At 55.2% G+C, this 12,366-nt stretch overlaps 1 protein-coding gene across 1 annotated transcript; it reads right to left on the minus strand.

The window, feature by feature from the left end:
• Positions 1–49: 49 nt before the first annotated feature.
• SLC35D1 (solute carrier family 35 member D1) lies at positions 50–11,851 on the minus strand. Its single transcript, XM_052802660.1, has 12 exons — positions 11,634–11,851; positions 11,147–11,180; positions 10,968–11,054; positions 10,616–10,683; positions 10,074–10,145; positions 9,200–9,268; positions 8,783–8,885; positions 8,115–8,207; positions 5,141–5,208; positions 4,703–4,781; positions 3,741–3,823; positions 50–2,905 (listed from the first exon to the last, which is right to left on the minus strand). The coding sequence occupies exons 1-12, from the start codon at positions 11,837–11,839 to the stop codon at positions 2,797–2,799; spliced, it is 1,071 nt and encodes a 356-aa protein (XP_052658620.1). The 5' UTR covers positions 11,840–11,851; the 3' UTR covers positions 50–2,796.
• Between the last annotated feature and the right edge of the window lie 515 nt (positions 11,852–12,366).

A 12,366-nucleotide genomic window follows, 5' to 3' on the forward strand; every position in this document is an offset into this window, starting at 1 on the left:
TGCAGGGAAGCGAGGGCCAGCTCCTGGCAGAAGGCAAGAGCAGGCAGGGTAGGAGGGAAGGTCATCGGTTTATTTGAAGCCAGTACAAAAATACATAGGCACATCATAAAATTCTTTTTGCTATCATCCACTGACTGACATATAAAGCCTGCCATACATTCAAATAAAAAGGTCACTCTCTTAATCACTAAAACGGTCATTTTGTAAATAGATTCTATATAGAAAAACTTTTAGTCTATTAATAGCATAGAAAATACTGTCGTAAGAACTCTGTTCGCTTTCCCAGTGTATACAATACCATCCAGACCCTGGCACTGAAGAGTGCCCAGTTACAAACAAAATAATAAGCTTTAAAAACATTTTACCTTTTGGACAAGAAATCTAACCAGTAGATTCAAAAAATAAAAATCAAAACCTTCGACAGAATTGACATCCCGACTGCAAACGCCTCAGCACAGCGAAGTTACAAGCAAACATGGCAAAAAGTGATTGGCAAATATTTCTGGTGAAGCAAGTGAGAGGAATGCACAGGCCTGGCTGAAGGACAGGGGTTTGGTGCAGTACAGCACCCCTGAAATCACGCGCTGCAAGGGGCCGCAGCGGCTGGAAGCTGCAGGGACAGGGGTCTGCCAGCCCCAGCACCACCCCGCTGCTGGGAACCAGTGCAGGGACCAGTAACCCCACCGGGAGCTGATGTGTGAGTAGCTCTGGGTCTTCTGCACAGCAGGAAGCATTTATCTTTCCTTATAAAAAGAGCAGCTCTGCAGCCGACTGCAAAGCTGAGGTCTTACTGAAATGGAGGAAGCAATAAGAATGACTGGGGAATTTTTTTTTTTTTTTTTCTTTCTTTCTCCAATTCCGCACTACGAGGGGGGAGCCCCACTGAAGGGCTGCTCCTCGCTCAGGGACGCACCGACTCAGCCCTCTGTGCTGCCACACGCCTTACAAATACAGTAACCACACCAATCCCCCGCTACGCACATTCCGCATCCCACTGACCCCAAAAGGGAGAGAAGGGAAGACCCCAGCTCCGGTACAGAAACGTCAGCTCCGGCACGCCTGGCCAGAACGACTCCAGGGATGGGATTTTGGAGCAGGCAGTAGCACAGGGGCTGGCAGACTCGCTCTGCATCTTTACCAGCACTGTTCAGAGAAATTCTCGGTCACATATAAAAACTTCAATGTTAAGTACTCCAGTAAACCCAGCTTGGCCAAACAGCAGTTACATTTTCAGCAACTATCTTCCAGAAACAAAAATTACATATTGTCTATAGAAGCTATTTTCCTGGTTACCAAAGGAATGTATAAAAAAAAAAAAAAAAACCTCATACAGTTTTACCAAAATTTTTTTTAACCAAGATTATAAACAATTCTTTTTAAACCAAAAGAAAGACAATCCAAAAAAGACCTAGAAAGAAGTGCTGTGTTAAGACAACCTTTAAAAAAAAAAAAAAAAAAATCAGTTAACACTGCCTGACATATTAAAAATCCCATTCTTTTAACGGGTCACAAACCAAAGGAAGAATTACTACATCAAAAAACAAACTGCAGGACAGGGCTTGGCCGGAGCCGAAGTGCTGGTGCTGCAGCGTGGGCACACGCCACGCGTGCTCGCAGGGACAAGCAGGAGCACCCGCAGAGCCACCAGCCCCCCGAGTTTCCCACCGACTTGCCAAAACACCACGATTCAAGTCCCTGTGCCTCTCCCAGACACGTGCACGGTGCTGATGGGTGGGAAGGGGGTTGCAGGGGCAGGAGCCGCAGCCTTTGCAGCGGATTTTTCTGGATCGAGAGAGGAGGCTCTGCGTGCCAGGTGGGACAACGTCAGCTCTCCTGCACACCCTGCAGCTACTCCCCGTTGGATCCAAAAAGTGCCCCGCGAGGGTCCCTGCACCAGGGCCAGCCCTGGCATGGCCAGCAGCTTTTCCAAATCCAAAGGTTTCTGACCCTGGGGTGGTTTGAAGGATGCTGCTGGCCCTGCCGAGCTCACCGGTGGCAGGTAAAACCTTCACGTTGGGAACGTCCCTGAGCCTCGTAAAAGCAACCTTGGGTGGGAAGGAGAGGGATGAATGTTTGCAGGGCTCTTTCTTAGAAACCAAGGCAGGTAAACCCAGCTTTAAAAGTGGGTTAACAAACAAACAAACAGAACAAAAGAAAAAAAAAAAAAAACAACCACCAAACAAACCAAAAACCAATTAACAAGTGTAAGTTCAGAGAGCACTGAGCATTCAACAGAGGTTTTGGCCCAGACCAGGAGCATCCTGCAGAAGCGGCTTTGCTGGGGGAATACCAGCGCTCGCCTCGCATGGGCTGCGACGCCGCAGCTCCTCTCCCTTGGGGAGAGGAGGGGTTCGCCTGCCCCTTGGGGCCGGATCCGTGCCGGGTACCACGGTCTCGCCGGGGGGACCGGGCTGCGGGAGGCACGGAGCAGAGCCAGCCCCAGCACCCATCCCCGGCTGCACCGAGACGAGACGCAGCCAAGGATGCTCGGGGTACGGCCCTCCGAGCTGGCACAGTCCTCCACGATTCCAACGTGCACGCTGCCTGTGCCAATCTCTACTGCCAAATCTCAGCGTGATTAGAAACCCATTAATTCCTCACGATCAGACTTAATTAGATGTCTTCTTCACCGTGCAGTCAGTTATCTTCCCAATAATTTGTAAAGGCAGCAATCTAGGTTGTGCAAATTAAGAGCATCACCGTTACTCCGTGGCAGACGCCCCGGATTCCTTCCCGTGTTCTGCCCGCGATCAGCTGAACAGAAATAGGTTGCTTCCAAAAAAAGCCTCTCCCTGGTCACACAGAGCTTTTTCCTTTAATATCCATCTTGATGCCAGCTTCAGACTGCTTGCTCATTTGCTCCTCCGTAAAAGTGATGTAGGAATACACCAGGCTTCCAGCAATACTGCAAAACAGGGTTGGGTACGAGAATGAGAGATCCCAGCTCAGAGCCACAGGAACGACAGCACGTCCGACGGCTGGCGCTCTCCTGCGCTGCGCAACGCAAACCTGCCACCAGCAGCCCGGAGGAGATGCTGCCTTTTACACCAGCACGTTTATTAGTTCTATAGACCTGCCCCAGGCAGCCACGAACAGCAGTTGCCAAAGAAAAAAAGTCAAAACCGTGGGTACGCCAACGGTCAAGGATCCGCTGCAAGCATCAATTTGCAAGAAAAGTTCCTCCTGAGACCGGGTATTTTGTTTAATTTGTACCCAAATGCTTGCTAGCCCGAGTCCCTAGCCAAGTGCTGGACCCGCTCCATCACTGAAGGGATCCTGCTGAGGGACACGGGGAGAACAGGGAGACTTTTCACGAGACAGAAATATACCCCAGACCAGAAAGGAGACTTTTCCAAAAGCTGTGCTAAAATACCAGGTGAAATAAACCAAAAAAATACTTCTTTTGCTACCTTAATTATATGATTCAGATACGCAACTCTGAGAACAACTTAAGTTTGCTGCTAAAATATGCTTGCACGTTCTCCTGGCTTTAAAACAACCCGAGTCTGTTCGGGAGCTCCCCACAGCCCCAGCTGGAAGCAGGGACCGAGCGGTGCCGCAGGCTGCGAGACGTGGGTCAGCGCCGCACCGGTTCCTCTGCTGTGGCACGAATACCAATTCCATGGGGTTTTGTTTTGTTTTTTTTTAAAGAAGCATTGAGCCAGTCAAACCATTTCAGTTTCACAGCAATTTTCACTTGCAAATCTTAAATAAAAACCGCAAAGGCCCGACGTTCTCACCTGATATTTAAACCAATGAAGTTCGTCCATGTAAAAATATAGTCTCCTCCAAAAAACATCCCAATATAGGTTATTAAAATATTCTGCAAAGGAAAAAGATTTTGGCAACAAGAGCGTAAGTGTCCGTATAGCCCGAGACAAGCGTACGCTCTATGCATTAAAGCAACATGGAAATGGGGAAATCCCAGATGCAGACAGTGTGAAACAGGCAAGCGGTGATAATACTGGATTCAAAGCGGTTGGTTTTAGAGCTGCTGAGAAATGCTCCTGAACAGAGGCTTCGACTGCTGGGGCAGCACAGCCGCCGGGCTGCGATGCTCTCCCTCATCGCGAGACCAGCACTGAAGCCAGAAAAACACCCAGGAGCGCCCGTCTATTTTCGCAGCTGGCTCGTTGGGCCGAGGTGACCCAGAGGATCGCGGCTGTTTCTGGGTACTTTGCCCGTCATTAGCCCTGGGGAAGCTAAACTCACTAACCGCAGTCAGTGCCACGCATGGCTGCTTGCCGTGCAAACATGCACAGAGTACCCCTCTACTCCAGACAGCAGCAAAAAAAAAAAAAAAAAAAAAAAAAATTAAAAAAATAATCCCATTAGAGCTTTCTCCCCTCCAAGCAGCACACAGCAAAAGCCCCCAGAGCCTCTGTCCTGCCCTTTCCGTGCCGACGCAGACACCGCTGCCTACGCGGGCAGAGCCAGGGGACGGGCAGTGCTGTGGATGGGTTTTGCCGGAATAACTCCTGCAGGCAGGCAGCACCCTGCTCCACATCCCGGGAAGGCAGCGGGGAGGTGCGAGGCGACCCAAGGCACGCAGAGCTGGAGAGAGCCGCAGCGCCGGGCACGTCCCAAGCGCTCGACGAGCCCCCGTGCCGATGGCTAAAGCCATCGTTTAATACGAGCCCCAAGCAACGACTGCTGCAACGCTCGCCTGACGGCAGCCCTGGGAGCAGAGAAAGACGCTTACCTTAATGCAGCCAACTATTGTAGTTGTAAGAGCAGAATTATACTGAGTGCAAAGAACCGTGGAGTACATCAAAATAAACCTGCAGAAGGAAGAGCCGACATCAAGCTCCAGGACACACTTTGGGCATTGCCATTCATCTCTGCATCTCTTCCCCTCTTTTTCTAGAGCGGTATTTATACCACCACTTTTTTGGCTAAACCTGCACTGAAGCAGGATAGGAAATTATTTCCACCTGCCCTAGCTCTCAGAAGATAGGGACACTATCAGGACCAAAGATTTTTATATATATATATATATATATTTTTTTTTTTTTTAACCCAGAAGAGCTCGGACCACCAAAATACGCTTCTTCTGGAACACCCCCACCCCATCACTGGTTGACGGCTGCACCCCAGCCCGGGGGCAGGCAGCACCCACCGCAGCAGCGTACGTCCTTACCCCATTACACACGACAGCGTAAACTGCACGACGAAGAGCGTGTCTGCCCAGCCCTGGTACTCCATTGCCTGCAAGAAACACACCCCGACCCTTAGAGAAGGAGGAAGAAACGCAGTAATTCACAGCAAGACAAGAAACAAACCCCTGACGTTGGCTTTCACATCACAGCAGGAAAAAACAAAACAGAACACAGCCCAGCGTGACACCCTGGGGCTGCGGGAAGGCTGGTTGTCCACATCAGCATCACCTCCCACCCGCGGCAGCACCCAGCACACCCGTCCTGGAAAAAGCGGGGAATAACAGTCCTACAAGCGGGAGGAACCAGGAAAGGCACTTCCCAGCCGGTCGTCGTCCAGAATTGCCCTCCTTGCAATTCCTCCACTGCAAACTGCAACGCTTGGGCAGCGCGTCCCAGGGGGATTTGGCCTCTAGAGATGGCTAAAGGAAGCCTGGATTTCACGGTAGGGCTTTTTTTTTGTTGTTTGTTTGTTTTAAAGTTACACTCCGTGCACCTGAATACGTTTTTGCCAGCTGCAGGTCTGGGGATGACTCCGAGGACAAAGCCGCAGCAGCAGGAGATGGTTGGGGGGGGAGTGGGGGGAGGCCAGAGGGTGTTGCTGCCGGCCAGGATGGGGACACGGGGTCAGAAGGAATCCCACGCAGCTCGACAAGAAGTGCCACGTCCTGCCCCTGGGGAAGAACAAGCCCCTGTACTGGGACGTGCTGGGGGCCAGCCGGCTGGGAAGCAGCTCTGCAGGAACAGCCCCGGGGTCCTGGTGGACACCAGGTTGACCGTGAGCCGGCAACGTGACCTTGCTCCAAAGGAGGGGAACGGCGTCCTGGGCTGCATCGGACAAAGCGTCGAGGGAAGCGATCCTTCCCCTCTGCTCAGCACCGGTGCTGGGCTCCCCAGTGCAAGAGAGACATGGACATACTGGAGAGTCCAGCAAAGGGCCACCAAAATGAAGGGACGGGAGCATCTCTCCCACGAGGAGAGGCCGGGAGAGCTGGGACTGCTCAGCCCGGAGCAGAGCAGGCTCAGGGGGATCTCATCCGTGTGGATAAACACCTGCGGGGAGGGTGCCGAGAGGACGGAGCCAGGCTCTTCCAGTGGTGCCCAGTGCCGGGACCAGAGGCCACGGTGGTGGAGTCTCCATCCTTAGAGATGCTCGGAACCCGTCTAGACACGGTCCTGGGCGCCCTGCTCCGCGGAGCTGAGCCAGGTGAGCTCCAGAGATCCCTGCCAACATCAGCCGGTCGGTGACGCGGTGGGGAAGCGAAGGTAGAACTGGGTAATGGCTGGTGCCCCCCACCTCCCCCCTCCCAGCAGGGCAGGGACGGGCACAGGGGAGGGAAGGGCTGCCGAGCCCACGGGGATCCTGCCGGGCAGCTGGGACAGTGCTTTCCAACAAACAGGGACACGACATCCAGCCCTACTGCAGGTGACCCATCCCCTTTACCCCCCCGGGAATTATTTGCAGGGCTTTGCTCACCACCACCAGCACGCCCCTTTCTGCCTCTTGCAAAGCACGGCGTGACGGGGCGTCGTTACCTTTGATGCTCGTTAACGAACTACAAGATTTAACACGTCCACACGCACGAGTGTGGTGGGAGGCTTTCCTATGCAAACACACACCCCCCCCCCCCCCGTTCTCCCCAGCACGGCCCCCCACGACGCAGCCCTCCATCCCCTGCCCCGGCAGCCGTCCCCACGCGAGACACGTTCAGCTGCACGCCCTTCACAAGAGGGTTTTTCATCAGGCTGCAAACGTGGAGTTTCCTGGCAGCAGCCCCAACAGAGCGCATCTTTGTCTGCCTCCGGCTGCCAGGAGCTCGGCCGAGGAAAAAGAAGTTTATTCAGGGAAAAAAGGAAAAAAAAAAAAAAAAAAAAAAAAAAAAAAAAGGCGCTTTCTCCACAGGCTGAACAGAGGCTGCACAGTGCAGCACAGAGCAACATTTTGCTCCCCGTCCGCCAGCTCCTGCTTATAAATGAGCGCTTTATCCCCAAATATATCCCACTGAGTCGCCCTTTATGAAGGGCAGGGCCCGAGCTACCTTCACCCCGTGCAACCACTTCTCCTCGCTAATCGCAGCTCATTATCTTAGCGACTGCTTACCGGGGTTCGTCATCAGGGCATTAAGTTCCTAATGAGAAAAAAAGCCACCAGGCTCTCCCTGCCTGGGCACAGGGGACAACAGGGGCGTCTGCTGGGGCCACCAGTACCCACGGCTGTCACCCACGGGGGTCTGGGGGGGCAACACCACCAGCCTTCGACATTTGCCTTCCCTGCCCGTGGAGGGGGATGCCATTCACGCAGGCGTGAAAAGCGAGCGCTCTTGCTCAGGAGAACCGAGTATAGCTGCACGTAAGTGTCTACAATAATAACCATCATCATCATCCCACTACAATATAAATATCACGTACACGGAACTGCACGTAAATCAGATCACGCCCTGATGGGGTAGCACGGGCAAACTGACCCCCAGAGCGATTCAACATAAAAACTGCCCCAGCAAGAGGGAAGGACAGAAAGAATTTTGAAGAAACTCATTAATTCTAAAAATACTCGACTTCTTTGTTTTAAGTAATATTTAGTTTCACTTATTGCTCTCGTACTTCCCCATTCCTCAAGCATTACGAAAATGCCTGAATGGAGCAACTCTGTGGATTTGAAGTCCAACGTAAGACTTACAGTTAGTTTCTGTTTACGTGGTTTTGGGGTAGTTCCTCTACCACCCTTCGCCCTAACCTCCTCCTCCCTCAGACGCTGCGGAGGAGTTTGTATTTGCAAACTGGGGATAATGAACTACTTTGCAGTTTCACATTTTGAGTATGTCCCATTTTACGTAAGAAGGCTAAGTTACAGAAAAGGGCGTTGTAACGAACAGTAAAACGTTCTTCTAAGCAACCCGGTTTGCCCATAAGGTATTATTGTGCCAATAAAGATATTGCTTTTGGGGGCAGGAATCCTACCTTCTGCGCATCTCCGGTGAAGTAGGCAATGGTCAAGGTGGGAAGGATCATAAACAGTGCATTGTAATATAGCAGACCATATTTTCCCAGCTCCTAGAAATAAGAGACATCTGTGTGTTTAAGTTGGTTCCAAACAGGAACATAAAACCTTATTCATATTGCTACTGAAGACTGGGTCTTGTGAGCTAAATCCATGTGGGATTCTCAGAGACGGAAGAGTTGGAGGGTGGGTTGGTTTTTTTTTATATATATGTGTATATATATATATATATAAAAAAAAATAAAGTATGTATTTATAATTTTATGTATTTTTAAAAATGTTTATGTTAAAGTATGTGTGTATGTGTATCTGTATCTATAAACCAGACTTGGGTAACGAGCTTGCTACAGGCTTTATGGTCACCATCAATCAAAACGCCATTTCTTCGCTGTCACAAGGGACTACGGTCGTAACCGGCATGGGGACACGGCTCCAGCCAGCGCTCTTTGGCAACGCTGGCACCGCGAGAGCAACACCGCGGTATTGCCAAACCTTCTGGACAGGAGATTTTGGGAGAGGGATGGGCTAGCACCGGGTGAGTCTCACCCCTTTGCCCTCTCCCATGCAAGTTGCTGCCAAAGCAAGCGCGCCGCCGCAATGCCCAGAACGAAGCCGAAGGTCAGCCTACCTTTGAATCCAGCTTCTGTTTCACATAGGCACCGTTTGCAGCTGTTAAGGCATCGTTAATAAGGATAAAAATATATCCTTCCAGATCAAATGCCAAGTCAGCACTGGGAAAGGAAAAAAAAAAAAAACAAGTTAAAGTTTTAAGCTGTGCAGAGTGTAACACTTGCAAGATTCCTTCCACCTTCTGTTTAGCCAGTAAGTTGTCAGAAAAAGTTAATCATGGGAGGAGAGGCTGGGATTCGGGTCAGTAAAACATTCTTTCCTACTAGAGAGCATGTCTGAGGGTAAAAAAAAGTCAGCGTTTACTCTCTCTTCTTGGGACATAGCGTGGTCCTTGATTCACCTTAGCTCTGCTGGCAGGCCCACGCAGGGACCCTTCAGGGGACACGGGAGAGTGGACGGCAAACCGGGAGCTCACCTAGCAGCTACGAACGCCCCGATGATCATAGCAAATACTGTCATCTGAACACTCCAAGAAAACTTCTTCCTGGAAAAGAGAGGCAGGAGGACACCGCTGTCATCCCAAGTTCAATCTTCACCGAGGTATTGCGAGCACGTTGGAGAACAGCGGGGAGAAGCCTTTCCTCCCAGCACACACAGGGCGGGGGAAGAAAACCCCAAGCAAACCAACCCGTGCAAAAGCAGCAAGTAAAAGCAAGACATTTTTAGGCAATTATCTCCGTCATTTAAAAAAAAACAAAAAACCACAAACTTGGCATCGATGAGGTGCAAGTTTATGGAGTGCTACGACTCTGCCGATTGCAGAAAAGGGCTCAGCTGGGCACGGGGCGGCTCGGCACCGCGGGGGGGGACCGGCCCAGCCCCGGGGAGGGGGCTGTCGGCACCCGGCGTGAGCGGTTTTGGGGTCTCTCCAGGCACCCGGGCGGAGGAGAGCCGTTAGCACGGGCGGACAGGCACGACGCCCTCCGCTTCCAAAACCGCGCCGCGCAGCCGCAAGCGGAGACGGAGCGCATCCATCATCTTCTCCCCGCCTGGCAGCTACGCGTGGCACCTCGTCTCGCCCAGCTCCCTCCGGGCACGCGGAGCGGCGGCGGGGAAAAGGGCCGGGCAGATCGAGGCGAGAAACACGCCGCTCCTCTCTGTATCCGCTTCCTCCGCCCACCCTCGTTCCCAAAACCCAACTTCAGAGCCAAAACCCCTGACCGCACGGATCCCCGACACACAAAAGCTCGCTGACGCGCCGCACGCCGTTCCGACGCCTTCGGACTTTTGTAACTCTAGCCGGTATCTGTCACCGGCAGCCCCGGAGAGAAGGCGCTGGGAAGACTCACTTGAGTAAGAATCCTTCGGCAAACATCGTAAACAGGATGGAAAACCTTCGCAGGACGGTGAACATCGGCAGGCTGCGAGGGAAAGGTTCAGTGGGGTGAAAGAGCCGAAACGCAGCTCCGGGGCCGCCCACAGAGCAACGCCCCGAGCGGGCGCCGGGATAAGGGCTCCGGAGAACAGAGCCATCGGTGAGCCTGCCGGTTTCCTTATGGAAACGGCATTCCTCCCGGAAAAGGTATCGAGGTATCGCTCATGTCAGACCTCGTCAGGGTGGGGGACCCCCGACCCTCACCCACGGCCGGGGAGGGCCAGACCCGCATCCCTCCCTACCCGCTGGCTGGGGGAAAGCGTTTGGAAACACGCACGTGGCTTATTTTAGCGTGGGCAGAGAAGGAATCGTATCGCTCCGAGCAGCTCCCGCTCGGGTCACCCGCACCCCCGCAAAGCCTTAGTGCCCAGCAGCAGCTCCCCACGAACACCGGCCCCCCCACAAAGGACCCCGCTGTACACCCCCCCCCCCCCAGTAGAGAAAAGCCATCCATACTTCAGTTTCTTGGTGCTGAACAGTCCTGTGATTTGGTTCCCGAAATACAGAAGAGGTAGAGGAAACGTCTAGAAAATTATAAGAGGGATAACACACCGCATGAGCGACCGGAGAAAGCCAGGGAGCTCCCCGGCAGCACCCCCGTTTTATAAACGGACATGAAATTATTTCCACCCCGCGACGGAAACGTCCACGCACGCCAGCCGCTCCGTGGCCGCGCGTTCCCGCGGGGCGACGACCGCCGGCATCCCGCTGCCAAAACGCCGGCGGTACCCACGGCGGGCGAGGGGGCCGGGGCAGAGACCACCGCCCGGCCTCGGGGTGCAGGAGAGGTGCCCGGGGGGGGGCTTACCCGCCGGGGGACGTGTCTGTCGAGGTCGGGGAACTTGAGCACCCGCAGCGCCTTGCCCGCCCAGAGCACCGCCACCGTCGCCAGCATCTGCAAGAGAGTGGGGGGGTCAGCTCGACGGCCCCCCGCATGGGGGGGTCAGAAGGGAACGGGGGGGGGGGGGGGGAGGACACCCCACTCACCTGGCCCAGCCCCACGCACAGCGAGGAGGGGAACCTGCGGGTAGAGAGCAGACGTCAGTGGGGGCACCCACAACTGGGGGGGGGGGGTCCCCAGCAGCCACGCACACCCCCTCCCGCGCTGTCTGCACGGGGAGGGGGATAGCAGCGGCCCCCAGCCCCCCCAAACCTGCAGAGCCATACTGGGGGGGGCACTGCCCGGGGTGCCCGCGGGAAAGGGGGGGGGGGGGGGGTGGCAGTGCAATGCGCTCCCGGGGGGGGGGAAAGGAGGGGTGTGCAGGGGAGGGGGGGTAACCCCACAGCAGGGGGGGTGCAAACGACCCCAAAAGCGGGGAGGGGGGGCGTGCATAGGGGTGCCCGTCCCCCGAGGATGCGGGGGCGCACAGCACCCCAAGGGAGGGCTGCATGCTGGAAGGGGGGGGGTGTGATGCAGACCCCCCCCCCCCCCGGGGGATGGGGCCGGGGGGGGTGCCCGGGCGCTAGGCCGTACCCGTAGGTGGTGAGGACGCTCTTGTTGACGACGACGATGAGGAAGGAGCTGAGCCCGTAGAAGGCCGCCGCCAGCAGCTTGAGGCAGAGCGCGAAGCCCGGCGCCGCCATGCCCCGCTCCGCATCGCCGGGCGCGGGGGCTCCCGCGGGGGCCCCCCCCTCGGCCCCGGCCGCCGGGCGTCTGCGCGCCGCCGCCGGCGACGACATGGCTGCGGGGGGCGGGGCCGGCGGCGGGGGGGCGGGGCCGGGCGGGGCGCGGGCGCGGGAAACGGGGGGGGCGGGCGCGGGAAGCGGGGGGATCGTGCGGGGGGCGAGGAATTTGCGCAGGGGTCGTGGGGGGGGGGAGTCAAGCGGGGGATTTGTGGCGCAGGGAGCTGGCATGGGGGGAGCGAGGAGTTGAACAGGGGTCGGGGGGGGGTTGCAGGGGGGGATCACACAAGGGTCTGGTATGGGGGGAGCGAGGAGTTGCACAGGGGTCATGGGGGGGGGCATTGCAGGGGGGGATCACACAAGGGTCTGGTATGGGGGGAGCGAGGAGTTGCACAGGGGTCGTGTTGGGGGGGGCATTGGACGGGGGGGATCACACAAGGGTGTGGTGTGGGGGGGAGTGAGGAGTTGCACAGGGGTCGTGTTGGGGGGGGGCATTGCATGGGGGGTCACACAAGGGTCTGGTATGGGGGGGAGTGAGGAGTTGCACAGGGGTCGGGGGGGGCATTGCATGGGGGGATCACACA

The sequence above is a fragment of the Harpia harpyja genome, chromosome 11, assembly GCF_026419915.1.
Source record: "Harpia harpyja isolate bHarHar1 chromosome 11, bHarHar1 primary haplotype, whole genome shotgun sequence".
Taxonomy (NCBI): Eukaryota; Metazoa; Chordata; class Aves; order Accipitriformes; family Accipitridae; genus Harpia; species Harpia harpyja.

What these genes read in the sequence shown, in the direction of transcription:
- SLC35D1 (XM_052802660.1), bottom strand. Translation starts at nt 11,839, where the DNA reads ATGTCGTCGCCGGCGGCGGCGCGCAGACGCCCGGCGGCCGGGGCCGAG. An exon ending in ACAGACACGTCCCCCGGCGG is followed by an intron (nt 10,684 to 10,967) that starts GTAAGCCCCCCC and finishes ATAATTTTCTAG; the next exon opens with ACGTTTCCTCTACCTCTTCT. An exon ending in TTCAGCACCAAGAAACTGAA is followed by an intron (nt 10,146 to 10,615) that starts GTATGGATGGCT and finishes TTTCCCTCGCAG; the next exon opens with CCTGCCGATGTTCACCGTCC.